Source organism: Mastigoproctus giganteus, chromosome 1 (genome assembly GCF_048544385.1).
Source record: "Mastigoproctus giganteus isolate SK-2022 chromosome 1, ASM4854438v1, whole genome shotgun sequence".
NCBI classification, from domain to species: domain Eukaryota; kingdom Metazoa; phylum Arthropoda; class Arachnida; order Uropygi; family Thelyphonidae; genus Mastigoproctus; species Mastigoproctus giganteus.
In genome coordinates, this window is record NC_143575.1 from 117,310,552 (window position 1) to 117,336,899 (window position 26,348).

At 41.7% G+C, this 26,348-nt stretch overlaps 1 protein-coding gene across 4 annotated transcripts in view; it reads right to left on the reverse strand.

Moving 5' to 3' along the window:
- LOC150091107 (neuroligin-4, X-linked-like) overlaps positions 1-25,126 on the reverse strand; it is a 600,809-nt gene extending 575,683 nt beyond the window's left edge. For all 4 annotated transcript variants that reach the window (XR_016546982.1, XM_090374344.1, XM_090374327.1 and 1 more), the window contains exon 1: positions 24,586-25,126. Coding sequence is in view for 3 of the 4 variants with exons in the window: in XM_090374344.1 (XP_090230470.1) it covers positions 24,586-25,024 (439 nt within the window). In the remaining variant the exon portion in view is untranslated. The remainder of the gene's footprint in view (positions 1-24,585) is intronic.
- Positions 25,127-26,348: the final 1,222 nt, after the last annotated feature.

Genomic DNA, 26,348 nt, shown 5'->3' on the forward strand with positions numbered 1-26,348 from the left:
TGCCCTCTGATTTCGACCCAAAAACAAATACCTTCAGAATTACTTGGTATCTAGCTAAATTTAAATGAAGTCCTAAAAACGAGAAATCCAGATGCTTTAACGAGCTAATTAGCATCTGGTAGACAAGACGGGACACCTCCCCACTTGGAGCTGCCACAAGAAAATTCCTGCCTGATGTGACCTTCTTACTCTCTAAATCGGTTAAAACGATGTGCTCCTTAACTATGGAAACTTCCATTGTGTTAACTGGACATGGCTCTCTCAATCAAACTCTTTCAGTTTTGCTTGCATCACACTGATCTCTGAAGTTGCGGGAATACAGAAGACTGGAGTCACCTCCTCTTTAACTGTGCAATCTACGACGATCTTAGGGTGAAGGTCCAAACTGACGTTTCAGATCTCTCTCCAGGGCGGAAGGAATTGCTTCTGCAGAATAAGAACCATCTCTCAGCTCTTCAGAACTTTGCCTCTGAGGTGTTTGCTTTAAGAAGAAAGAGAATCAACGCGGGAGTAGTAAACCAAAACAATCCACCAAATACACCTGTGTAAGTGGGACAATAGTTTTCTTCTCTGCTATTCTGGATGACAAAACATGTACTTTCGGGGAACGCTCAAAATTCCACATCTGAATTATCCCGGATACAAGAGTACTAATTGAAGACTACTTTTCTCTTTTTTTTTTCTTTTTTATCAACCAGCGGCATTTTTTTTTCTTTTTTTTTTTTACAAGCACCAGTCTCTCTCTCTCTCTCTCTCTCTCTCTCTCTCTTTTTTTCTTTATTCTTTTTTTTTTTTTTTTTACCAGCACCAGTCTCTTTTCTTTTTATTTGTTTATTTTTTATTAATATCACAAGTGTGTCTTTTTTTTTGGCAGTAATGTTTTATTTATTTATTTATTATTATTATATTTTATTTCAACCAGCACTATGGATTGGGTTTTTTTTTCCCCTTCCTCTCTTTATTTTCCTCTGGAATGGGTCCCAGAGGATCCTGGACCACCTTTCGGCATCACTAGGTCTGTCAGAGTCTCTTTTGATACATCACGTGCTCTATTGGAACCGGCCGACCCTCCCGTGGGGCGGAAGAGTATCCAGAATCATCTGTCCAGGTGACTGATGCTTCTGGGTGGCCAAGCGGCCAGAACATAACAGAACACACACCGAATGCACACAAACCTACACCAACACATTTCTGGTCTATTTACAGTTGATTCTGCTCTTCAGAGAGACACGAGGCGGAGTTGAACAGACGTTCTAGGTGCCACCCTATACATATGTCCATATGTATTCCATTATATTGTATTATAAGTAAATGGAACCTGGAACTTTACTGCAGTGAATGGAATTTGTCACTCAACGAGGTAACACTATTTATTTTGGTAGGACAAATAAAGATTTATTTATTTGCTTTAAATTCATAAATAACAATAAAACACTCAAAGGCTAAATAAAAACATGTATGCGTGTATACATTTAACTGATCAGTGTAGCGGCGGCAACCGGAACAGAGTTCAACTCCGACAGTTATCGTATTGTTTACAGAATGCTATAGTTTCATTCATTTTTTTTTTTTCATTTATTTACACACCCAAATATTATGTACAATTTCAAGAAACATAAACAATAATCTATATACAATTTTATGTACATTTTCATTCTCATTTATATAATTACCCTAGCATATATATATATATTTTGTTCACAATACAGTTGAGGAAACAGTACAAAACACGTGTGTGTGTGTGTCCTGGTATCAAGGGTGGCCCCTAGGCATAACCCATCTCCACCTAGTGGATCTGTATTGAATGTAGGACCTCTGCAAAGGAGCAGCCAATACCTGTGCAGCTGCTATCTGGTGCCTGTCCCCAGGCGCGAGTAGCCAGACCTGGTTTTTTTTTAAACCTTTTACATGCCAAAGTGCACGAAATCCCGCACCCACTGGAGGTAGTGCAATACCAGTGGGTGCCCGCTATCTCGCTCACAGGCTGCCCAGGCCTAGAGCCAGCAAAAAAAAAAAAAAAAAAACAAGGCTGGAGCTCCAAAAACCCATTGAAGTCACACAGCCAAGACAAACATTTGTAAAGAGACCTTCGGTTATCAGTAGCATTATACATCAGTTATCCTATTAAGTTTAGCATTAACAAGGAAATAAACTGTTAACATTGATCACTATTTACATTACAGTGAGATTTAACACTCTCTCTGTTTGACAGTTCTAGCAACAGAATTTGAAAATTATTTACAGTCGGTTTTACAGCAACATAAGTTGTTACTTACCAATAGTTACATATAAATTTACATTTACATATAAATATTTAAGTTACATATAAATATTACAATTCTTCGAGGTTAGCTTCCTAATAATTTAGGCCAGTTTATACACAAAGCTTCTTGTAATCCCATCCAGCATCACTTAGAGGAGAAAGGGGTCTACCTGTCATTTCCTGTTGCGTTGATGGCTATCTTCCGATATGTTCTTCCCAAAAGTGAGTTAATCTGGATCATTATGACACCACAGTAGAGTTTCTAGCCGCAAGTCTTTTCTTGAAAACTGCCGCAGAGAACTGTTGAAATGTAGTGAAGACATCAGAATTTTCGATGAGCAAATGTACATTATTTTCTGAGAGATTATTTATTTTACTCAGCAGTACCTGTCTTTCATTGGAATAATCATTACATTCAAAGAGAACGTGCTGCCATGTCTCAGATGCTCCGCAGTGACAGAAAGGGTCAGGCTCAAGGCTCCTTTCGAAAAGTTTAGCCCTGAGCGATCCGTGGCCAGTCATTAAATATGATGTAGTCATGCTAGGCACAAACCATTTTGAGACTGTGGGTAATGACGCGAATTCAACATTTGAGATGTATCTTCGTGTGACCTCACCGTGTTCACTTTCAGCCCATCTTTGCTGCCAAACAGCGGTGAGTTCCTTCCAGAGTCTTCGTTTTTCCTCTTTTATTCTGTTCGTAGGGTCTGTTACAATGTTAAAAATATTTACAGAAATTCCTTTTTTGAGATAGTAGATCATACCCCTGTAGGAGATATAAAGGTCCAGAGGCAGGGTTCCTGCTAGAACTTGTAGGGCATTATTCGACACCGTCCGAGGAGCTTGTAGAAGTGTGAGCAACACCGAACGCTGTAATGAAAGAAGTTTAGTCCTGATCTTAGTTTTTGAGACCCTCCAGAACCAAACACCTGCTGCGTACGCAGCAATTGGTAGGAAGATAGTCTTATAGTATAAAGACAACGTCTTTTTGCTGAGGCCCCATTCTTTTCTGGAAATCCTTGCAATTCCAGCCGTGAAGTTTTTAATTTTCTCAGAAATTTTGGATACGTGAGTATGAAAGTTTAGTTTGTCATCTATTGTAAGTCCCAAGTACTTGGTGCTGGATACGTAGGGGATTTGTGAGCCATTTAGGATAACTCTGGGAGGTCTGCCATAATTGAATTGCTTTCGAAAAACCATGAAATTTGTTTTTGTAGGGGAAATTTTGAGCTTATTTAGATTTGCCCAGTTGGATAAATCATCCAATATTGTTTGGATCTTTTGTTCCAAGATTGTTCTTGACATTCCAGTAACGCCAACCGCCAAGTCGTCTGCATATGCAATTTTTTTGCAATCTCCATTTTTCTTTGTCAGCCATTGGTCTAAGACCGCATTCCAGAGGAGAGGCCCCAGGACTGAACCCTGCGGGCACCCTCGGGAAGCAGTTGTGCTGTAAGTCAGGTGTTTGGCACAAACCTTGATCTGTCTGTCTTGAAAGTATGATCTCATAATTTGGTAGATATGATTATCACACATGGCTGAACGTAGCGACCCGAGGGCGCTCTCCCACCATAGGGAGTCGAATGCGCCCTCGAAGTCCACGAACACCCCCAAGACATACTTACTGTGAGAATCCTGGATGTATTTCAGAAGAGAAATTATAGCATCTTCGGTCGAGTGACCCTTTTTGAATCCGTGTTGATGATCTGAGCACAATTGCTGGTCCGATAACATGCTTGCAATTCTGGGAGAAATTAATCTCTCAAAAAGTTTCCCTAAGTTAGCCAGGAGGGATATTGGTCTGTACGCCCTTGGGTTTGTTTTGACTTTTCCAGGTTTATATAAAATTTTCAGTAGAGCTAGTTTCCAGGGTTTGGGAAAAAGTCCTTCGAGGAAGCATTTATTGTACATATTCAGTAGTATATTGGGAAACAGTTTAAAAAATTTCACAATTACCAAATTCTCTAGCAAGTCAATGCCAGGGCATTTTTTCTTATTGAGTTTAGCAGTAGCAGCTCCTAGTTCCACGAGAGTAAAAAGGCAAACATCGGTAGATCCAACATAATTCTGGTTTTTCCTCCTGATCTCTGCCTGTTCTGGAGTATCACAGTGAGGTAGATCCTTTGGAAACAAATTATCAACGATCGTTCCGACAGTAGAGTGCCAGTCTGTTGTTTCTAGGTTATTACTAATTACAGTCTGATAGATATCTCCACTTATCAGTTTATTCCTCATTATTTTATATATGATCCCCCAGGGGTTGGTATTCCCAACATCTTTGACCAAGTTTTGCCAGCAGGTCCTCTTACTTTCAGATATGGCTCGATGGAATAATTTTCTTTTCTCTCTATAACTGTTTTTCAGCCTTTCAACGTCCTCGTTAGAAAGATGTCTACTACGCTGATATAAGCGTCTGGCTTGTTGAGTTTGAAGCCTCAAATCAGAAAGCTGAGCGTTCCACCATGGCACTGAAGGCTTTCTTATATGTTTCCTTTTACTTGAGTTTGACATAGCTATATATAGATGTTGCTGAACAGTGTCTACATATTCTGAAGCCGATAGTTGGTTTAATGCTTCTGCATCCTCCCCATTAAATACTGTACGCAGATAATTCTCGAATTTTTTCCAGTTGACTTTATCCGTACGGTATCTTCTTAAGTCATGGACAGGGACAGTCAAGTCATTGTGTTGGGAGTTCTTTGATATGTTGAACGTGATAGCCCTGTGATCGCTGTTCACCAAGGAGGGTTTCACGTCCCAGTTTCCAGTTTTGTCATCCATCCTTATGGAAGTAAGTGTGACGTCAATGTTTGATTCTCCGTTGGTAGTGGAGAAAGTAAATGGTTTATTTTGTACATTTTTAATACAAAGGCTGTGAGCCATAATTAAATTTTCAAATTGGGCTCCCCGAGGATCAGTGAAGCCACTGTTCCAGAACGTCGATTTGGCGTTCAGGTCCGCCGCCACCACCAAGTTATTATTTGCGAATTTATCACAGATCTTGTCCAGTAGATGCAATGCTATATGCACATCTTCTGAGGGGGGACAGTATAGTGAAGTTAGGTAGAAAGAGATGGAACTAGAGGATACGAGGATACAGGTAGCATTCGCTGAGCATTCTCCTGTAATCGCAGTAATAACTAGTTCGTTATTAAACACAACAATTGCAGTTTTGGGTGGAGGATCACAAGTTGCTATGGTTCTAGTGGAATTGGGGTAGCCCATGATTTTATGCGCCGTTCCACCTACTTGGGATGAATAATATGGTTCCTGTAGACAGACAATGTCATAATTATGTTCTATGGCTACGTTTCTGATCTCACCAGCTGCGGCTCGAGAGCGCTGTGCGTTTATCTGTAAAATTCTAATTGTGTCTGTATTTTGAGAATAGCCAAAGTTATTTCTGCTTGTTGTTGTATTATCCATCAACGATACGCTTATTTGCTAGTTCCATCGCTTTTAAAAACTCGGGGCACTTGCCATCCCTGACTGAGTGATTGGAGTCCTTGTTCTTGCGTTTACAGTTTATGCATTTTGGTGATTCTTCTCTGTTGGGGCACTCTGCGAAGATGTGACCCCCATTGGCACAGTGACTACATGACACGGTTTTATGAGAGCAATTTTGTGCAGAGTGCCCGTAGGCCAGGCACCTGAAACATTTGTTATAGTTTGGCTAAATGTAAATCACATGTGGTTTGTATGTGCCTCCTTAACCGAGCAGCAATTCCCCCCCCCCCCTCTGCACTCCCTTTGTTACGCCTCTGCAATCTTTATGAATTCAGTTTTCTTATTGACGCCACGCTCTCCTTTAAGCCGCATCTCAACTACACCAGGAAGAAAGTTATTGTCTACACGGCCCTCGTCACCAGGGGAGCAAAAAAAGGACTGGGGTCTAAACAGCAAAACCCTCAAGCTCATACACAAATCAGCCTTTATACCGATAGCAACTTATGCATCGGGAGCATGGTACTCTAAAGTCACCATGGCAGTTAACCACAGGTTACTCGACTCCATCTACAGAGCCATGCTATTAGCCATCACACGGGCCTGCAGCATAGTAAGCACACATGCGCTGCAGGTGCTGGCTAGAACCCTTCCACTCGACCTGGAAGTGGCCAGAATCGGAATCCTCTATTAATTATCTAAGGGGAACGCCTGCACCTTCATTGGCTTCAATGCAGATCCCACTGCTAACCGAGCGATCGAGAAGAAAAGACTCACTGCCCACCTCAAGCATATATGGCAATCTAGATGGGACAACTCTCCCAAAGGAGAGATCACTAGGAAATTCCTCCCAACGTGGAGAAATTACATCCGAAGAGGCCGCTGTGGGCCTCTATACAATCTTTTTACTTACCGGACACGGAGCATTCAAGGCAAAACTCACAACCCTGGGCATCACAGAGGACCCTGCCTGCTGTTGTGGAGAGTCTGAGTTGGAGTGGGATTTATTGGCGCAAGGGCTGCTATGACCATATTGCGCCTGGAGAGTCTGAGAGCTGGCAACACCTCATGCACGATTGCCGGCTCTACGATGACCTTCGCTATCGGCTCATCTCCAGGATCACCTTCTTGCCCAGAAACAGGAAAAAGCACCTACTCGACAGTAAAGAGCAATATATTGCATTCTCCAAATTCGCAGAAGACCTCTACAAGAGGAGATGTAACCTCATCGTACAACAACCAAACTGTGACCAACAGCAATAAATCAAAACGGAAGAAACCTTCGAAGACAGGCCAAATTCAAGCTGAGAACTGATAACGACTAGGTGTCATGACTTCTGCATCGTAGAATCTACAAGGAAACCAACTCTACTAAGAATAAAAGACACTGCTTACAACCGTGAATGACCTCAACCCTGAACTTGTCAAAGGAACGCACCGACCTGGACCGTGCAGTTCGCTGCCACCAAGCCATACTGGCGAACAAAATCGAGCACCTGACTCGATTACTTTAAATCCAAACCCAGGCGGGAGGAGGGGACACACCCTGTCCCTCCCCGCCGACCCTCCTTTTCCTTCTGGTGAGGCATGGACATCTACTCTGTCGCCCCCATAGAGCGCGTTTTATGTCATAGCCTGTCTTTACTTTTTATGTCTTTACTGCCATCCGGGTGAGGACATCGACTTCGCAGTAAGGTACCTAAGTCTGGCTAGTGATATACTCCCAAATGCAAAAATCATCGTGGGAGCAGACGTTAACTGCCGGTCGCCAATGTGGCACAGCCATACCCTAGATAGACAGGGTACCAGAAACGGGACCAAGTTGGAAGAGTTCCTGGCAACCTCAACATTAACTGTACTAAACTTACCCAACAATCTGCCTACATTCTGCAACACATTATGGGAGGCCACTATAGACGTTACCATGGCAACTAGGAATGCTGCCAACAACATTTCCAAATGGACCGTCCGTGAGGCCTGGACAACGTCTGATCATCGCGCCATTACGTTCAGTCTAAACAAATCACTGGCCACAGTACCTGTGAACAGACAAACTGCCCATAGATATCCCATAGCAAAGGCAGACTGGGAACTCTTCCAGACCACCCTACGGAATAGCATACAACAACGACAGAGAGAACTCCAACGTATCGAGGACCCAAGAATCCTCCAAATTAAAACGACTGAAATCATAAAACAAGCCAGCGACACAGCCATCAGGAAAAAAAATCCAACACCAGGGAAAGTGCCCTGGTGGAATCAAAACCTCCAGCGACTCAGGAAGGAGGCACAGGAAAGAAGAAAGGCCTTCCAGCGAGCCAGACGCTTCTGGCCGATGGCGGAAATTGAAACCCTACGACAGAGCTACAAAGAGGCGAGAAACGCCTATACAGCACAAATTAGAGAAAGCAAAAAACCAATCTTGGGAGCGCCTGGTCTCCACCACTGGAAACAAGGACCCTTGGGGACTTGTATACAAGATCGTCACCAACAAACTTCCCAGATGGGAAGTAGTTGAAGCCACTAAAACACCTGAAGGAAACTTGACTATCACTTGGGAACACACCATCAACAATATCCTTGACGCTGCCTTTCATCCAGAGATACAAACGATGACAACAGAACAGAGCCGAGTTTGCCAGGCCAACGAGACTCATCAAACGGCAACAAAAGAGCACCCTTTCACCATGGAAGAGATCAGCAATGCAGCAGACCTAATAAAGGGAAATAAATGCCCTGGACCGGACCTTCTGGAACCCGAAATTATCAAAAAAAAACGGTAGAGTACGCCCCGAACTTACTACTAAACCTATATAACCTCTGTCTCAGAGAAGGTATCTTCCCGAATTCCTGGAAGATGGCAAACGTTAAACTCATCCTAAAGAATCCAACAAAGCCACCACACCTTCCGGATTCCTATCGGCCCATTGCACTTTTGACAGTTATCAGTAAGCTATTTGAACGACTACTTTACACACGGATCCAACATTACTATGATGAGGCAGGCCTGGCCTCAGCAAACCAATTCGGCTTCAGACGGGGAACCTCCGCCGTGGATGCCTTAACTCACCTCCTGACCAAGGTAAACAGATGTAATACAAAGTACTTCCTAGTGATAGCCGTGGACTTCGCTGGGGCGTTCGACTCACTTTGGTGGCCGAGCGTCCCAGCGAGGTTGCGCGAAGCCAACATGCCGGAAAACCTCTATAACACAATCAAAAGTTACCTAAGCAACAGAACAATCAAAGTCACCGCCCCCTATGGCACACTCTCCAGGCATGTCCATCGGGGCTGCCCCCAAGGTTCGGTCCTTGGCCCACTACTGTGGAATATTGTTTTGGACACCTTTCTTAACATCGATCTCAATGAAGTACAATCTCAGGCATTTGCGGACGACCTCATTCTGACGATACAGGCAAACTCAAGAGCTGCGCAGAGGTCCTCGCAAATCGGGCCCTGACCACTCTCCAAGAATGGGCAAACCGAAATCAACTCAAAATATCCTCCACAAAAACAAACTCCATCCTACTAAAGGGACGCCTTGATCTTAGGCGGCCTCCGCAAATAAAAATTGGGCAGGAAACAATCAAATTCTCCAACCAACTGAAATACTTAGGCGTGATATTGGACCAAAAACTATCATTTCAGGACCATCAGAAATATCTCCGTAAAAAAATAACACGCTACGCAGCCATGGTTGCCAGGGTCACGCGTAAAGAATGGGGCTTAAAAAAGCGAGTCCACAAACTGTTCTACAAAGCTATCTTCACTCCGATACTCACCTACGCATCCGGTGCATGGTTTCAAAAAACTACAACAGCAGCAAACAGACGTATCACGGACGAAATTCACAGATCCATCCTCCTAACCATCACTCGCGCTTGCCGCACGGTGAGTCCCCACGCCCTGCAAGTGCTCGCAGGCACTCTCCCGCTGGACCTAGAAATCATACAACGCGGCCTACTATACTACCTAGACAAAGGCACCCCACAGACTTTTCTGGGGTTCACTATTGACCTAACCAGCAACAGAAATGTGGAAAAGAAGAGGATACAAACTCACCTGCAGCAGGCATGGCAGGAAAGGGGGAGCAACTCTCAAAAGGGAGAGATCACAAAGAAATTTCTACCCCATATTGAACAAAACTACCCAACCTCACCCAACTGGTTCTCCCCAGGTCTACAAGCAACGTACCTCTTAACTGGACACGGAGCTATTAATGCCAAACTGTCTCTACTTGGGATTCAGGTTGATCCAACTTGCACTTGCGGGGGGCTGGAGAGCTGGCAGCACCTAATGTATGACTGCAGGCTCTATGAAGACCTACGTGGTGTTTTACTCACCAGAATCCACTACTTACCACAGGGACAAGAACATCACCTTCTAGACACAAAGGAGGAGTATCAAGCCTTCTCGGATTATGCACAGGCACTGTTCACGAGGAGGACGACGAGGAGGAACCAAATGGCCGCAGCCCACAACCCACTACCATTATAACCAAAGAACATCTGTTCTTCAGCTCACCGGGCTCCCTTGCCCGGTGCCTTTCCACCCCCTCCCCTGCGCCGGTGGTGGAACAGTCCCCCCGGCGCCCCCTACTTTCTCCTGGTGAGGCATGGGCATGCCTCACTGACTTCTGGGGTTGCCTACTCTATCATCCCCATATTTCTGCCTTAACCCCCCAGCCTTCAGTCTCCCACCCACTCTATCTTTATGCTAGCGAATGTCCGACACACAAAAACTTAATTATGTCAAAATTCCCGTTCGCCCATTCTTTCGGCCTTTATTATGCAAGCATTATCCCCCTCACCTAACGATCATCAAACCGACGATGATGGATATATGTCTCTGTCTGTACGTACGTGCATATAAAAGGGCGCGCGCGTTTTTTTTTTTTTTTAGGTCCTAGTCTCTGAAATCTCAGGAAATTAGGTGGCAGGACCTGCCAGAGTGAAACTAAAACTACTGTGTTCCTGGTCTGCCTCCACGGGGCGAAGGTGGGGCAACGTTGGGTCTCAGCAGGGGTCCAGCGGCTAAACGACCAGATGAACAACAGTACACGACATCACACAGATACAAAGCCCACACACTTTTAAATCTCTGGCATTTCCCAGTGAACTGGTACACCCACAATGAAAGCAACACGGAGATGGGGGAAACCCCTGGTGCCGTCTGACACTAAATACATCTTACACCACCTTTAGCTTTTACCGATCAAAAGAAATTACCAACAAAGATAACTCTTCATTCATGATCTGGTGCAAATGGCCAGGCCTGATGCTCTCAACGAATATGACTACCTGAATTGACATCAAAGCAGTACTACAAACTGACCAGAGTCATCACTCCTCTTCCTTATCCCATAAGATGAACACGAGACAAGTGAGACTGAATCAAGACTGTGACCTACCTGAAGTGACACTGAACTGAACATCCAAAAACCATGACTGTGATCGCAGCTACGCTGTTGCCTCGCCTTTTGGCGATCTGGGTTGGACACCTAGTCTGGCCCACTTTCTCTCCATATCCTGGCGGTGGGAGGGGCCGGGACCGTCCCCTCCCCCGTCTCCCCCGTTTACTTCTCCTGGTGCGGCATGGGCATGCCACACTGATATCTGGGGTCGTCTACCCTATTGGCCTCATACTTCTGTCTTTCCCCCCACTCTCTCTCTATACATCAGTGTACGCCTACACGACAAAAACTTAAAACTTCCAAATTATAACAGCCAAATCGTGCATCAATTCCGAAACTTAACCTCATTAGCGAACCACCCCTTAAAATTGCGTTATTATTATTATTTTTATTTATTTTATTTATTATTACTTTTTTTTTTTTTTTTTTTTTAAGGCCTAAGCCACTGAAATCTCAGGAAATTAGGTCGCAGGGCCTGCCAGAGTAAATAATTATGCTGGGTGTACCTGGTCTGCCTCCACGGGGCTGAGTGTGGGCAACGTTGGGCCCCAGCAGGGGTCTAGCGGCTAAATGGCCAGAGGAACAATGATACACAACACAATACTTCCAAATCCCATACACTTAAATCTCTGGCCTTAACAGTGATCTGTTACACCCACAAAGAAAACCACGCGGAGATGGGGGAAACCCCTGGTGCCGTTTGACACGAACACACTTTACACTTCCTTTAGCTAGAGTAGAGCGCCATCTGGCTCTCAGATCCTGCACCTGCAGGATCCTCTTTAAACCCCATTTCCTCGCAGGGGGAAACCCTCTTCTCCCCTTGCCACCCTTCTTGCCCTCTGGTGGGGCATGCTCCACTGAAAAACGGGGGCATCTTCTCTATCGACCCCTTTGCTTCCTATTTCCACCCCCAGTCTTCTGCCTCCCCACCCAAAACTGTCATCTTACATAGCGATCAGCCCAACATCAAAATTTAAGACACCAAATTTTATGCCCGACCTTTTAAGCCTTACAGACTTTCAGTGTAAACCCCCAAACGATGTTTAAAAGAACCTTAACTAACTAAACTACGCTCGCGACTTCTCCAATGTATTTTATTTTATATATATATTTTTTTAGGTCCTAGCCACTGAAATCTCAGGAAAGTAAGTGGCAGGACGCGCCAGAGAAAAATAGCCTCATTGGGTACACCCGGCCAGCCTCCCCGTGGCAGGGTGTGGAAACGTCAGGTCCCACTAGGGGCCTAGCGGCTAATAGGCCGGATGAACAAAAGGCACAACACGCCACATAGCTCATGAACCATATATATTTTTTAAAAAAAATCTCAGGCTTGCCCGAAACATAGAAAATACGCGGAGATGGGGGAACCCCAGGAGCCGTTAGACCCCAACACACCTTACACCTACCTTTACTCCCCAAGCCTTCTGCCTCCTCTCTCCCACTGTACTTACACACGACGCGAACTCCCTACATACTAAATTTAATCAAATCCAAAATAATTTTCGCCCAGTCTCGGTCTATCACACGCATTGCCCTACTCCTGCCGTATGAATGCATGGACGATATGCGCTGTATGCAAACATTCAAAGTAATTACAACTGCATGGATATATATATTATATATGTATATCTTCATTTTTTTAAGGTCCTAGCCGCTGAAACTCAGGAAATTAAGCAGCAGGACCTGCCAGAGTAACTTAAGTCAACTGGGTTCCTAGTCTGCCTCCACGGAGCGAAAGTGGGGAAACGTTGGGCCTCAGCAGGGGGATCCAGCGGCTAAATGACCATATGAACAACACCACACACTTTTAAATCTCTGGCTTTTCCAGTCAACTTGTTCACCCACAATGTAAACTATGCGGAGACGGGGGAAACCCCTGGTGCCGTTTGACCCTAAACACACTTTACACTTTCTACGATTTGCATATTTGAATATAACAAAACAAAAATATGAAAGAAAAAGAAACTTACAAATATTCGTTTATATCTACAGAGAATTTAATTCTATATAAACTACAAAGAAAGTACATATAACTACAAATAAATTAGAAAACCAGATGGTTTATGTTTATATATCTGTATAAAATCAAAGAAACAAAATATTGTGAAATATAGTACTTTTAATATAAACTAAAAATATGCAATGAAGGTGTATTATTTGAATTGAATTTTTCTCGCTTTGAAGGACCTTTCACAAGAAGCTACTGTTACAGGCAGGGTAAGAAAAATTCATAGCGCTATTTCTATATTTAGATAAAGATTCTATTAGACAATACTCATGAACGAATTGGAAAAGTTGTAAATGGGTTACAGATTTTATATAATGCGGAATTGATAAAACATGATTTTTCAAATATCTGTTTCAAATAAATTTCAAATATTTGGTTTGTCTGACGACAAACCAAAAAGCTCAGAGGTGCGACATCACAAAACGGCCCGTACTTCATAGAATTATTGGAGTTATTCCGTTATTTTCGAAATTTGTAAAACACTGTTCTTCGCTGATATTTTTTTCCATAAGTGATCATAAATCCCGAATTTATAATTTTTTTTCACTCTCACAAAAATTTCTGGAATCATAAATAGCACGTACAAAGATAATGCAGTATATCTTTTAATATTTTTTTTTATTTTAAACAAAGAACACAAGTTGACCAGAAGCTATTATCCGTGTCGGGAATACGCCTTAATCTTTTGACTGGCTATAGAAAGCAGTTGACTAGCATGATTTCTCGGTATGTGGAATAGGTGACTGCATACATCTTACATCCGGTTTACAGAGGCTGCCCCCAGGGATCCATCCTGGGGCCGCTCTGTGGAACCTGATGCTTGATGAGTTTTTAAATCTGGATGTTCCAAATGTCATTACACAGGCATACGCTGATGATCTGATTATGATGCTTCAAGCAGACAGCAGGGCTCAAATGGAGGCCATAGGCAATCAGGCCACACACATGCTACAGGATTGGGCCAAGAGGAATCTTCTAACGATCTCAACTGAAAACACAAACTCAATACTCCTCAGGGGTGCTCTTGACCCTGGTAGACCTCCACTAATCAAAATAAATGGAGCGACCATCAAACTCAAACAGGAACTAAAATACTTAGGAATAATACTAGACCAAAACTTGAACTTCACATCTCAACTCTGTTATCTCAGAACGAAAACAAGGAGGCTCTCGGCTCTGATAACCAAAATCACCAGGAAGGACTAGGGACTAAAGAAGAGGGCCCTTTCCCTTCTATACAAAGCTCTCTTCATCCCTATCCTTGCCTATGGTGCAGGCGCCTGGTATCAGAAAGCAAACACAGCAGTCAACAAGAAAAAGCTGGAGTCGATCCACCGATCCATACTATTGACAACTAGAGCCTGCTGCACGGTGAGCACCTATGCGCTCCAGGTCCTGGCGGGCTTCCTTCCCCTGGACCTGGAGATTGTGCGCTGTGGGCTGCTACACCAACATTCGAAAGGAAGAACCACAACTTATCAAGGCTACATCAACAGATCCACAGAAAAACAACTCCTCAGAAAATAAAGGCATACGCTGATGATCTGGTTAACGGAACACCTGCAATCTATCTGGCAAAATACATAGAATCTTACCACAAAAGGGCAAGTCACCAAAAAATTTATACCCGATGTCAGCAGGGTATATCCTATTTCCCCGTCCTGGTTTTCCCCTGGCTTTCACACCACCTTTCTTCTTACAGGACATGGCTCCTTCAGAGGGAAACTCCACGAGCTGGGAATCTCCGACAACCCGAGCTGTAACGGCGGTCAGAAAACCTGGGAATATCTTATCCATGATTGTGACAACTATGAGGACCTCAGTTGTCAGCTATATACACGCATCAATTCCTTGCTAAAAAACCGAGAAGAAATAATATTGCAAGAAGAAAATAATTACCGGGCTTTCACTGTCTTTGCCCGCAAACTCTTTGAAAAACAAAGATCCCTGCCACATCATCACTAACCTATGAAAACACAGACGTAACTACCTGAGATGACTGCGAAACTCTGAACTAGTGACCACCTAAAGCAGATACAACACATGAACGTAACAAACTGGACATGTCTTCTGGACTTGGACCTCCACCAGACCAATGCAAAGACGAAGATTGCAACTTGGACTCGGACCTCGAAATTGCATCTTATGATGCCATACAGCCATATAGCGCCCCAGCTCTGTCTAGCCTGCTTTTTACTCCTCTTTCCCTAGCAGGGGAGAGGGGACGGCCTGCTGCCACCCCTCTTTCTCCTCTGGTGGGGCATGGGCCCCACTATTTCAACAACAGTCATCTTCCCTATAGACCCCTTACTCCCAATTTCCAACCCCCCCAGTCTTCCACCTCCCCTCCCATCTCTTTCCCCTTACAACAGCGCCCGTCCCCCACACAAATTTAAAACACCAAAATTCATGCCTGACCTATTAGGAAATCTTATCACCTCCAGCGCTTATCCCTTATAGCCCCTCTAAACAGCGTATAATGTACTATCTGTGCCCAAAAGAAAAGAAGAATTTTTATTTTAATTATTTTTTATTATTATTTATTTATTATTATTTAGGTCCTGGCCACTGAAATCTCAGGAAAATAGGTGGTAGGACCTGGCACAGCAAACATTAAGGGAACACCTTGCTGGCCTCCACGTGGGGGAGTACGTAAACCACAAGTCCCAACTGGGGCCTGTCGTTTACGTACTCCGCCACGAGATGGAACCAAACCATACAAAGTGAAGTCTCTCGTAATCCGTTCGTTATATGGAAAATTTCTTCATTCTACAGAAACTTAAATGTAATTTAAAAGTTTCTGTAGAATAATTTACATTTTGGTTTAAAATTACATTTTAAACCAAAAGAAATTCAAAAAATTCGCTGTAAAGTTAATTAAAGACAGGTCCGACTGTAATTAAATCAAAAATGAAGCAATTTTAAAATATATAATTGGTAGGATGCACCCTTAAAATGCTGCAATTGGGGTTAGTGATCCGCTCGCCCGACCCTAGTTCCGGCTCTGTATATTATACAGCAGTATTCATATCAATAACAATATATGCTTCGGGAGTGTGGTTTCATAGAGCAGTTGACGTTAAACTTCGTTCCAAGCTTGTCTCCATTCAACGGATTATGCTACTTGCTATGCTCTGGGCCTTCAGAACAGTGTCGTCCGCTGATCTGCTAGAGTCTTACCACTAAACCAGCATGTCATCTTCAAAGGACAGTGTTATCATCTAAAGCATGGATTTCCTGGCAATGTACTCGGCATCTCGTGTAACCTAACTGCTGGCATCAAAAATGAAAAACATAATTTGGAATGAACTTACCAGTGTGTGTGGCAATCACGATGAGATTTCGGTATTACTGATGAAGTCACCCACTCTTTTATACCTATAGTTACCTTCCCCCTCAACAAGAACGTTAGAAAATGGTTTTCTCCCAGTTTTATATACTGTGTATACACACATACACACACACAGTTGGGATCTACCACTGACTAGGTGAAATGTACAGAATTGGGATCCACCACTGACATGTTTGTTTAGGTTTACTAGATGGCAGGACCTGCCAGAGTAAACTAAAACTACTGGTTACGCTCATTCACTCCGTTTCCCCTCTCTCAATGCTCTGAGACGTATCAGGCATACTAGTATTTGTCAGGGGATAGTCAACGTGGAAAGACGTTACAGCAACGAAGAGTATGCGGACATGCACGTCATGTATGGTAAAGCCAACGACAGTGCACTCGAGGCTGCACGTTTGTACCAAGAAGTATTTCCCTGCCGAAGGCAGCCCAACAGGCGCACATTCATCAGGGTACATCAATGCCTTAGACAACATGGGCGCTTCGCACATGGAGTACGAGCAGGTAGGCCCCGAAGCATAACACCTGATGTTGAGGTGTTAATGGGGTCTTCTCTATTGACCCCATTTCTTCTGTCTTTCTCCCCCCAGTCTTCAGTCTCCTCTCCCTCTCTATCTGCTCACCAGCGTATACCCCACAGGTCAAAATTTAATAGTTCCAAATTAAGTTCGCTCACATTTCGGTCTTTCAATCTAGCGATCAACCCACGCAAACGTGTTTGTTTTTTTTTTTAAGGCCCTAGCCACTCAAATCTAAGGAAACTAGATGGCAGGACCTGCCAGAGTAAACTATAACTACTGGGTACCTGGTCTGCCTCCACGGGGCGAAGTGTGGCCAACGTCGGGCCTCAGCAGGGGTCTGGCTGCTAAATGGCCAGAAGAACAATGGTACACGACATCACACCCATATACTTTTAAATCTCTGGCCTTTAAACTACGCGGAGATTGGGGGAACCCCTGGTGCCGTTCGACCCTAAACACACTTTACCTGATGTTGAGGAAAGGGTGTCAGAAAGAACATCCTCTAACATCTGTAAAATCCAAGGTGGTAATTTAAGGTAAACTTGGTGTATGTCCGGAATAAATTTCCTTGTCACTTCTCCTTTGGTACTGTTTGTCCAGCGGGTTTTCCGTTCTTGCCTTCAGATGCTCCAATAATCGGGTCTTTTCGGTCTTTCTATCGTTTGTAGGTTCGATGCTGTACCCCATGAATGTGACGGGCATCCCTTTAGATAGGTAGTATGACAGGCCACACCTGACAATCTCCATATCCAGCGGGAGAACCCCAGCCAGCACTTGGGGCGGCTGCATACTGACATTCCTGCATGCGCTGGTTATTGGTAAAAGAATTGATCTCTGTATTGAATCAACAGTTCTTTTATTTATGGCCATGGCTGTCTTGTGGAAACAGATTCGAGCAGCATATGAGATTGCTGGTATAAATTTAGCCTTATAGTAGAGAGAGTTTGCTTTTTCAGGCCCCGGTCGCGTCTCGTAGCACAGGCGACCAGTGCAGAGTAGTTTCTAATTTTTATTCTTAGTTGCTTGATGTGATGTTGGAAGGAGAGATTGTTGCCAAGGTTGACACCTAGATATTTTATTTGGGTGGTAAGCTATATCGTTGTTCCTTTTATTTTAATTTGCGGAGGTCTTCTGATGTTTAATGCTCCTTTGAGAACAATTGATGTTGTTTTTGTCGGTTCAATTTGTAAGAGGTTTTCTTCTGCCCATTGTTCCAGGATCTATTCAGTTGTTGTAGGATCGAATTGAATTTCTCAAGGATACTCAGCATGGTTTTGTAAAAGGAAAATCATGTTTAACAAATCTGGTTCGCTATTTTGAAAGGGTCACTCACGAGCCGGATTTAGGGAAAAATTTCGACATTGTTTATTTAGATTTCAGCAAAGCTTTTGACTCGTTCCCACATGAGCAATTGCTTTATAAGCTGGAACAGGTTGGAATCACTGGGAAAATCCTTATATGGATAGTAGGATGGCTTCAGGGCAGGAGGCAGAGGGTTGTGATAAATGGCTATTCCTCAGAATGGGTTGATGTAAGAAGTGGGGTTCCCCACTGTTGTTTTTAATTTTCATAAACGACATCGATAAAGGGATAGAGGACGTGATGTCCAAATTTGCGGATGATGTTAAAATTGGTAGAGCAGTTAATGATCACCGTCAAGCTGAGCTTCTTCAGAGAGACCTAGATAGACTTCAGGAATGGTTAGAAAAATGGCAGCTATGCTTTAATCCAACAAAGTGTAAGGTATTACACCTCGGAAACAGTAATCCCAAAATAACTTATTCACTTGGTGAAGTTCAACTAAACCCAGTACTGGAGGAAAGGAACTAGGGTGTTACAATACGGTCAGACATGAAATTCTCTGAGCATTGTAAACAGGTTGCGAGGAAGGCCCATGGTATCCTATCGATTGTCTATCGAACTTTTGCAGGTAGAGATAGGGACATGATAATCCCATTATATAAGGCTTTTGCTAGACCACACTTGGAATATTGTGTTCAAGTATGGAGACCGCACCTAAAGAAAGACATCGAGCTTCTTGAAATGGTGAAAAGACGGGTAACTCGCCTGGTGAGATCGGCAAAAGGACGTCCTTACGAAGAAAGACTTCGAATATGTGGGTTGCACAGTTTGGAAACTAGACACCTTAGAGGAGATTTGATTGAGGTGTTTAAGCCTCTGATAGGCATCAGTAATATGAATGAGGACGAAATTTTCAAGATTATAAATGATGCTAGAACTAGGGGACATAAATTCAAGTTACGGGGGGAAATGTTTAGATTGGACTGCAGGAAGTTTTATTTTAGCCAGCGAGTTATAAATTACTGGAATAAGTTGCCTACATGGGTGGTAGAGGTTGACAGTTTGGGGAAATTCAAAGGTCATCTGGATAGTACCTTCGGATGAGGGAAGCGCATAGGATGATAGGTTTAATTTCCTTTTCTTTTATTAATTATTATCATTGTTTTATTAGGTTTTTTTTTTTTCTTGTGGCTGGTGCAGCATAAGCCATAGGATTTCTTGCACTATGCGGCCATTACTAATACTAATCTCTAGGGCATGGTTTCCCTGTATCTCCAGTTAGACCCTGGAGTCTGCCGCTACCATCAGTGCAAGGTCATCTGCGAAGCCTTGACACTTTACTTCCCAAGTTGGTGTCGAGGAAGTCATCAACGACTATATACCAAAGCAGGGAGCCAAGAACGAACCTCTGCGGGCATCTTCTATGGATTTTCTTGTTATTCTTTGGAAGGGTGGTATGACTTGAATTCTTCGTGGGGACAGGTATGCTTTGATAGTATTGTAAAGGTTTATGGGAGCATGCGCTTTGCGGAGTCTTTCAAGTACGCTCGGCCACCAGAGGGAGTCGAACGCCCCAAAATTCACAGTGATCACCAGAAAGTATTTACTTTGACATGCATTGGCATGTATTTATAAGGTTTCTGATGGCTTCGATTGCTGACAGTCCTGGCCTGAAGCCATATTGGTTTGCAGCGGAGTAGTAAAGTTGAATCCGTGCAAGAGCTGCTTTCCCCCTCGAGCGCAAAACACAGCTGCTGCATATAAGAAACTTCAATAAGGAGGGACCTCGCAGACTCTTGACACAACCTACTTGATAGATGATAGAGAGCGGAAATATGACTGACGCGTGTGAGGATACCCGCTCGTGCACAAAAATGGATATGCTAACAACGGGACCGGACTGTCTCAGGAATGACGAACTTTCAGGGCTTGGACACTTCAACTACTGTGACTACACGCAGCTTTGCTGCCGACGCCATAAGGCGATCCTACACCTGTGCTCACTTGCACTGTGCTTTTACTCTTCATTCTGTGCGGGGGGGGAGAGAGAGAGAGAAAGGCTCTGCTGTTTCTTCTCCCCCTCTCCCACTCCTCTTTTTTTCCTGGTGGGGCATGGGGATGCCCCACTGACCTTCTCTGGGGTAGACTTCCCTATTGACCCCATATTTCTGACTTTCACCGCAGCCTTCAATCTCCCTCCCACTCTGACTAAACATCATAGCATATGCCCCACACTACCAAAATTTTAATTATTCAAATGATGTTACGCATGCCCTTTTGGATTCTAATAATCTCTTTAGCGTCTTACCCGAAAATCGCTGAATGTTGCATTATTTTTTTTTTTATAGGCCCTAGCCGCTGAAATCTCAGGAAACTAGGTGGCAGGGCCTACCCGAGTAAAGTTTCATACTACTGTGTACCTGGTCTGCCTCCACGGGGCCAATGTTCGGCCTCAGCAGGGGTCCAGCGGCTAATTGGCCAGATGGATACACAACATTACACTTATGCAAAATCCATACACTTTTAAATCTCTGGCCTTCCCAGCGAATACCTACAATGAAAGCAACGCGGAGATGGGTGGGAAATCCCCTGGTGCCGTTAGACTTCAATACACTTTAAACTATATATATATTAACAAACAATTTACAGTAATTTGCTACACATTTTTAACAGACGGTGCGAATTACTGAGCTGACTTCTGTACTCAAAACTATTCTTACGACCTTCCTGTGTTGAAGTTCAGCATCATTATTTCCCAAGGATAGTGTTAACCTTTATTACACCTTCTCTATCTTTTTTTCCCCTTAATTATTTTATTTATTTTTCTTTAATAATAATAATAATAATTTTTTAACATTTTAGCTAATTAACTTTATTTTTTTTGAAACGTAATAATATTTGGTCCATTATTTATTATTTTTTTTCTAAAATTGTTAAATTTTCCTAGTCCCTTTGGGAACAGTTTTATTTATTATTATTTTTTTTTAATACTAGTCCCTTCGGGGACAGGTTTCGCTGGTCTCCAGTTTATTAGAGACGTGATTTTCACTTGCATGTACTAAGAATTGGGCTTCCTGCGTAGTTAAATATCAAATTAAACTAGAACTGCTGGCATCCACTGCTATTACACTTCCTCCCGTGGATGCGGGATTCTTTGTGGTATTCACCACCGTACTTGATTATAGGAGACTGCTGCCCCCATAGGATTTGCGCTTCTTCATATGGGTCCTGTAAATATTACGTTCAGTTTCGTAAGTGTATGGTTGAACCAGCCTCCTCGTGGCGTGGATGGGTCCTGGGAAGTAGCATTCCTGGTGATCGCTGCTTCCTGGTTGCAAAGCGGCCAGAAGCAATTAAACAATATACACAAACATAGCACTACTCTGATTTCTGGCCATTGTACAGAGTCATATATATCATCACAGAGAATCATGGTGGAGATGAACTAACATTTAGGGGCCGCCACAACACATGTCCACAATATAAAACAGTTTTTATTATTAATATTATTAAATTATGCTAACAACTATAAAGTATGATACGATAACAAGTGGGCAAAAAGAAATCAACCGTGATATGACTATTGTTACCAAATGCAAATCTCGCTTCCCGCTTTATGTTAAGCGGTATAGCGAAAATTACACTTTCAACTAATTGATACATTCATCGGTCAATTTGATTTAAATTAACCAATTCACTCAACCAATTGAACCTTCGAAAGCCATGTGCTGATTCTTAATACTATACGTAAGAAGCGAAATTTATGAAGAAAATTTTAAATTTACGCGTACAGAGTTCGAGAAATATCAATACACGTGATGGGCCTAAACAGGTCAAATATCAAATTAAAACAACAAATATACATTAAAATGATTAAATAAACGATAAAAATTAAATGGGCAATAGGCGTCAAGGGCATTACGGTATTATAAGAATTCCTATTTTGTTTCAATTTTTTTTTTTTTTTTTTTTTTTTTTTTTTACCCCGTTGTTGATAACGTCAAACATTTATCGAAAATAATATTTATAAAATATATAAAGGTTACGTTTTTATCTTTATGGGGAGGGTGAATTGGAAAGGTTTTTTCAACTTCGCAACACACGATACTCGTCTGTGATGTACATATCTTGCTTGTAACACCACTTCCTTGAGGTCGAGATTTGAATACATGATAACACTACGATTGAATTAATCGAAATACAATAGAACAATATCGATTTCTTTAGGATGATAAAATAACGCATTTTGAATTTCAAGTTTCATCATGAAAGCCGTAATAAAAATTCAAAATTCTAAACTTAATTCATTCATACAAGTGACGGTTTCCAAAAACAAAACCAAAACACCCACTCACCAGTGCTCAGAGGCAGCTAAGTAAAATGGTGCATTAGGAAAAAGCAAGCAAACCATGCTACCTTCGGCCTCTCGTTCCAACTGACAAAAAATTAGATTACCAACTTACCTGACAAAAATCTGATCACAAAATGCGCACACACTAGTAAGAGAAACAACGAAGAGAAATAGATGTAACTATATTCGTACCTGAGAGATATTTTTTTTTTTTTTGTAAAGGAAAGAATTGTTTCCATGCTTTGGTTTATAAATTATTTACTAAACTTACTTCAGGATTCTTCCCCTCGTTAAAATTCTAAGTTCTATGAAGCCTTAGCCTTTTTATACTGTGCGTATCAATTATTAACTTTCGTAAAAATATTGTTCGCCCATTTTAATCGAAATTTTATCCTTTTTTTTTTTTTTTTTTACACAAAAAAAAAAAAAAAAACCCAACGGAAACCAACATTAGTTTGGAGCAGAGAGTGAACATAGGATTACTTGGATGTCAGGGGGGGGGGGGCCGCTTTTAGACTTTGACTTGATCTCGTATTATTGGGTTTTCCTTAAATCTATTTGAATGTAATAAAAAGTTATGTATGAAAAAAGGCTTTAACATATGTGAAATGTTTTTTTTTTTTTTTTTTGGCATTTATTAAAATTCGCCCTGCCTAAGTTTTTCCATTCTTTCATACATATTCGGTCCTTTACTGATAATTGACATTAATAACTGGTTACAGTGGTAGTGTATCTGTCATTCTGAAAAAAGTCAATTTTACTTTTATCTGGTCAAATTATTACAAACATCCTATTGTAGGTTTATTACTATTCACTTTAAGAAGCAATTTAAAAATAATAATAATAAATAAAAGGAAACGACGTCATTTCCTAAGTTAAAATAGAATTTTTTTTTTTTTTTTTTTTGTATGTACAAAAATAAGCTATGTCCAGTATGAGTTTTGCCCAAAATTACTTTCTGGTTGCATCTCAGTCAAATAATATCTTCATGAATTCGAAAAATCAGCATCCATTTAAGTTTGAATGGATATGGGCGCCATCTAGGGGGATAAATATTAAATAAAACTTACTAGGATGTTACGTTACCTATAAACAACCTCCAGTTCAAAAACTAGTAGCAAATTGAACAAATATGAAGCGAAATATTAAAAGTTAATAAATGAACAGCATACTGTTGTGAGTCTAACTTTAGAATTAATAAGGTAACTATTTTCATCTAATTAACAATTCATATTTCCAGTACCTGATAAATTACAACTAAGTGTTAAAGTATTGTATAGAAACTGTCTAGTACAGTGGTTCCCAAATCTTTATACGTTGCTTCCCCCTTGAAATATTTCATAAATTTCACACGCCCATCTTCCAGAACAAGTTAAAATAAACAGATTTGATATAAGATTCGGCTATGCATTTAATATATACTTTAATACATTTATTCTCAGGGATTGAAAGAAACGCTTCGTACTTTTAATAGTGGATTGATTTATTCATATTTAGTTTAAAAGTGCCTCATAAAAATGGACCCTTCTGGGGCTTCATACTTTGTGAACATCTGTTAAACAATATTAGACCGCTAACTGCGCAATTCTTTCAAAGAAAAATTTTATTCTACAGATATAAAGTGGTTATTTATTTTTTTGATAGTTCGTCACTTGCTTCTTTTTGTCTTTTTTTTTTTTTTTTTTTTTTTTACGAAAATCGACACACTGTCAACTATTTTGAATTGGGCGAGGGGAATCTTGTAATCCTTCGCTTACCATAACATCGATACAAGGATACTACCATTTACACATCAAAGTAGCACTGTTACCAAAATCTGCAGTAAATACTGTAATATTATCTAAGCATAAGACTCCGCCGTTATTTCGAAAACTTGTTTGTAACAGATCATTATAAAACCTTACCTCTCCTTGTTTGTTTAAACTTACCCACAGCTGGAGCATATATGTTGAGATACAAGCAGTCTTCACTCTGATTGCTGAGATACGGCATTAGCCTTCGCAGATAATACAGACGTCCGGCTGGCATTCGACGGAGAGCAGCGGTCTCGTTGCTGATGTCCGGTAGCCGCTGCGGACAAACGGCACTGAAGTGGTCAGCCATACGAATTCCTCTCCAATGAGGTGATGTTACGGGTGGCATGAACCTCAGAGACCCCATGGGGGCACCGGCATAAGGCACTCCAAGAAACACTTCCACTGGCTGTAATTGTCGGTTCGACAATGTCGTAATAAACCCTCTTAACGCTCCGTATTTTGTAGTCACCACACGGGAACTTAAATGACGCGTTTCCCCGTTCGTGATCTGGCTCATCGCCAACAGAAATAGCCAAATGGCTAAGGTAAGTATTTGTTGATGAGGCAGCATCTTGTTAGTTGGAAATCTTTCTCGTGTTCGGTCGGGAGGATAGTATGTAATAAGGGATGCCAAAAAAAAATAATAAAAAAAAGTAAATAAATAAAAATGCTATTTATTCCTCCCAATGCACGATAAGCCTTAAACGATTAAACAGAATTTTGCGATAAGCCAATATTAAACCAGATGAGGAAAGTATCAATGGCCTAATCATTATCCATTTTAAGCATGGGAATATAAGAAAAAAAAAAAAAGCTTGATCTTATCACTAGAATGCCTTAAATATCCCTGTATAATAGATGAGGTACGAAGAGCACACAGAAAGTAATTTTAAAGGTGTAAAAATCAAAAAAGAATGTAAAAAATATGCAACACATTTCATCCAATTTAGCAGCAGAAGTATGGTAGATCTCTGAAGTCCACATCTCTGTTTACGAACTGCATTACTCTAAGAACTAACTTCAAACGACAGTGGCTTTTTTTTTTTTGAATAAAAAGAAAAGAAGTTGTTTGCCATTAGCAAGTATCCAGACATCCACTCCGTGACAGAAGTTTAATGCTTCTCGTCTTCTCCGATGTCATTAATTCCGAGTGAAAGGAAAGAAAATGCCTAATCCATAACGCAACCAACACAGTAGCACTATCACGGACTGCACTGCACGCTGTCACTGTTCTATTCTTCCCTTCACATGTTACACGCCGATTTGATGATCGAGAACGCATGCGCAAAAGTCCGGCATATTCCATTACTCCCAGAAGGAAGGTATAGTCCTTTCATTTGTTGGGATCCAGTGCGGGGTTTCTTTTGCCCCTTTGCAGTAGGTAATAAATTACTGGAGTGATAATTTATTTTAGTTATTACTTCTCGGCTTTACACAATTTACCAGTCTACACAGATTTCACGATGTTTCTTGTTTTACTGTATTCATTAAAGATTCCTTGGAAATGAAGAAAACAGTTCGGAGTTCATTGCAAATTAGAAGGTGATATAATAAACGAATATTTAGATAGAGAAATATATATATTTAGATTAATTGTAAGTTACGAATGAAGGACAAAATTACGGATTTAAAATTGGCCCACTCCGAAATTTTCTTTCTTAGGATTAAAGTGGATCTAATACATCTGAAAACAAACTATGTTATTATTCTATCCAGTACAGCCATTAACCAGGGAGTATATAGTATATACAGTGTTCATTCTGTTATACAAATGAATGTAATACCATACAATTAGGCAATTAATTAAGTACTCGTTATTCACCAAAGGCTTATAACATTTATCAATTAATTTAAATGGTTGGTGCATAAACTTAATATTTCACTTATGATTTAAC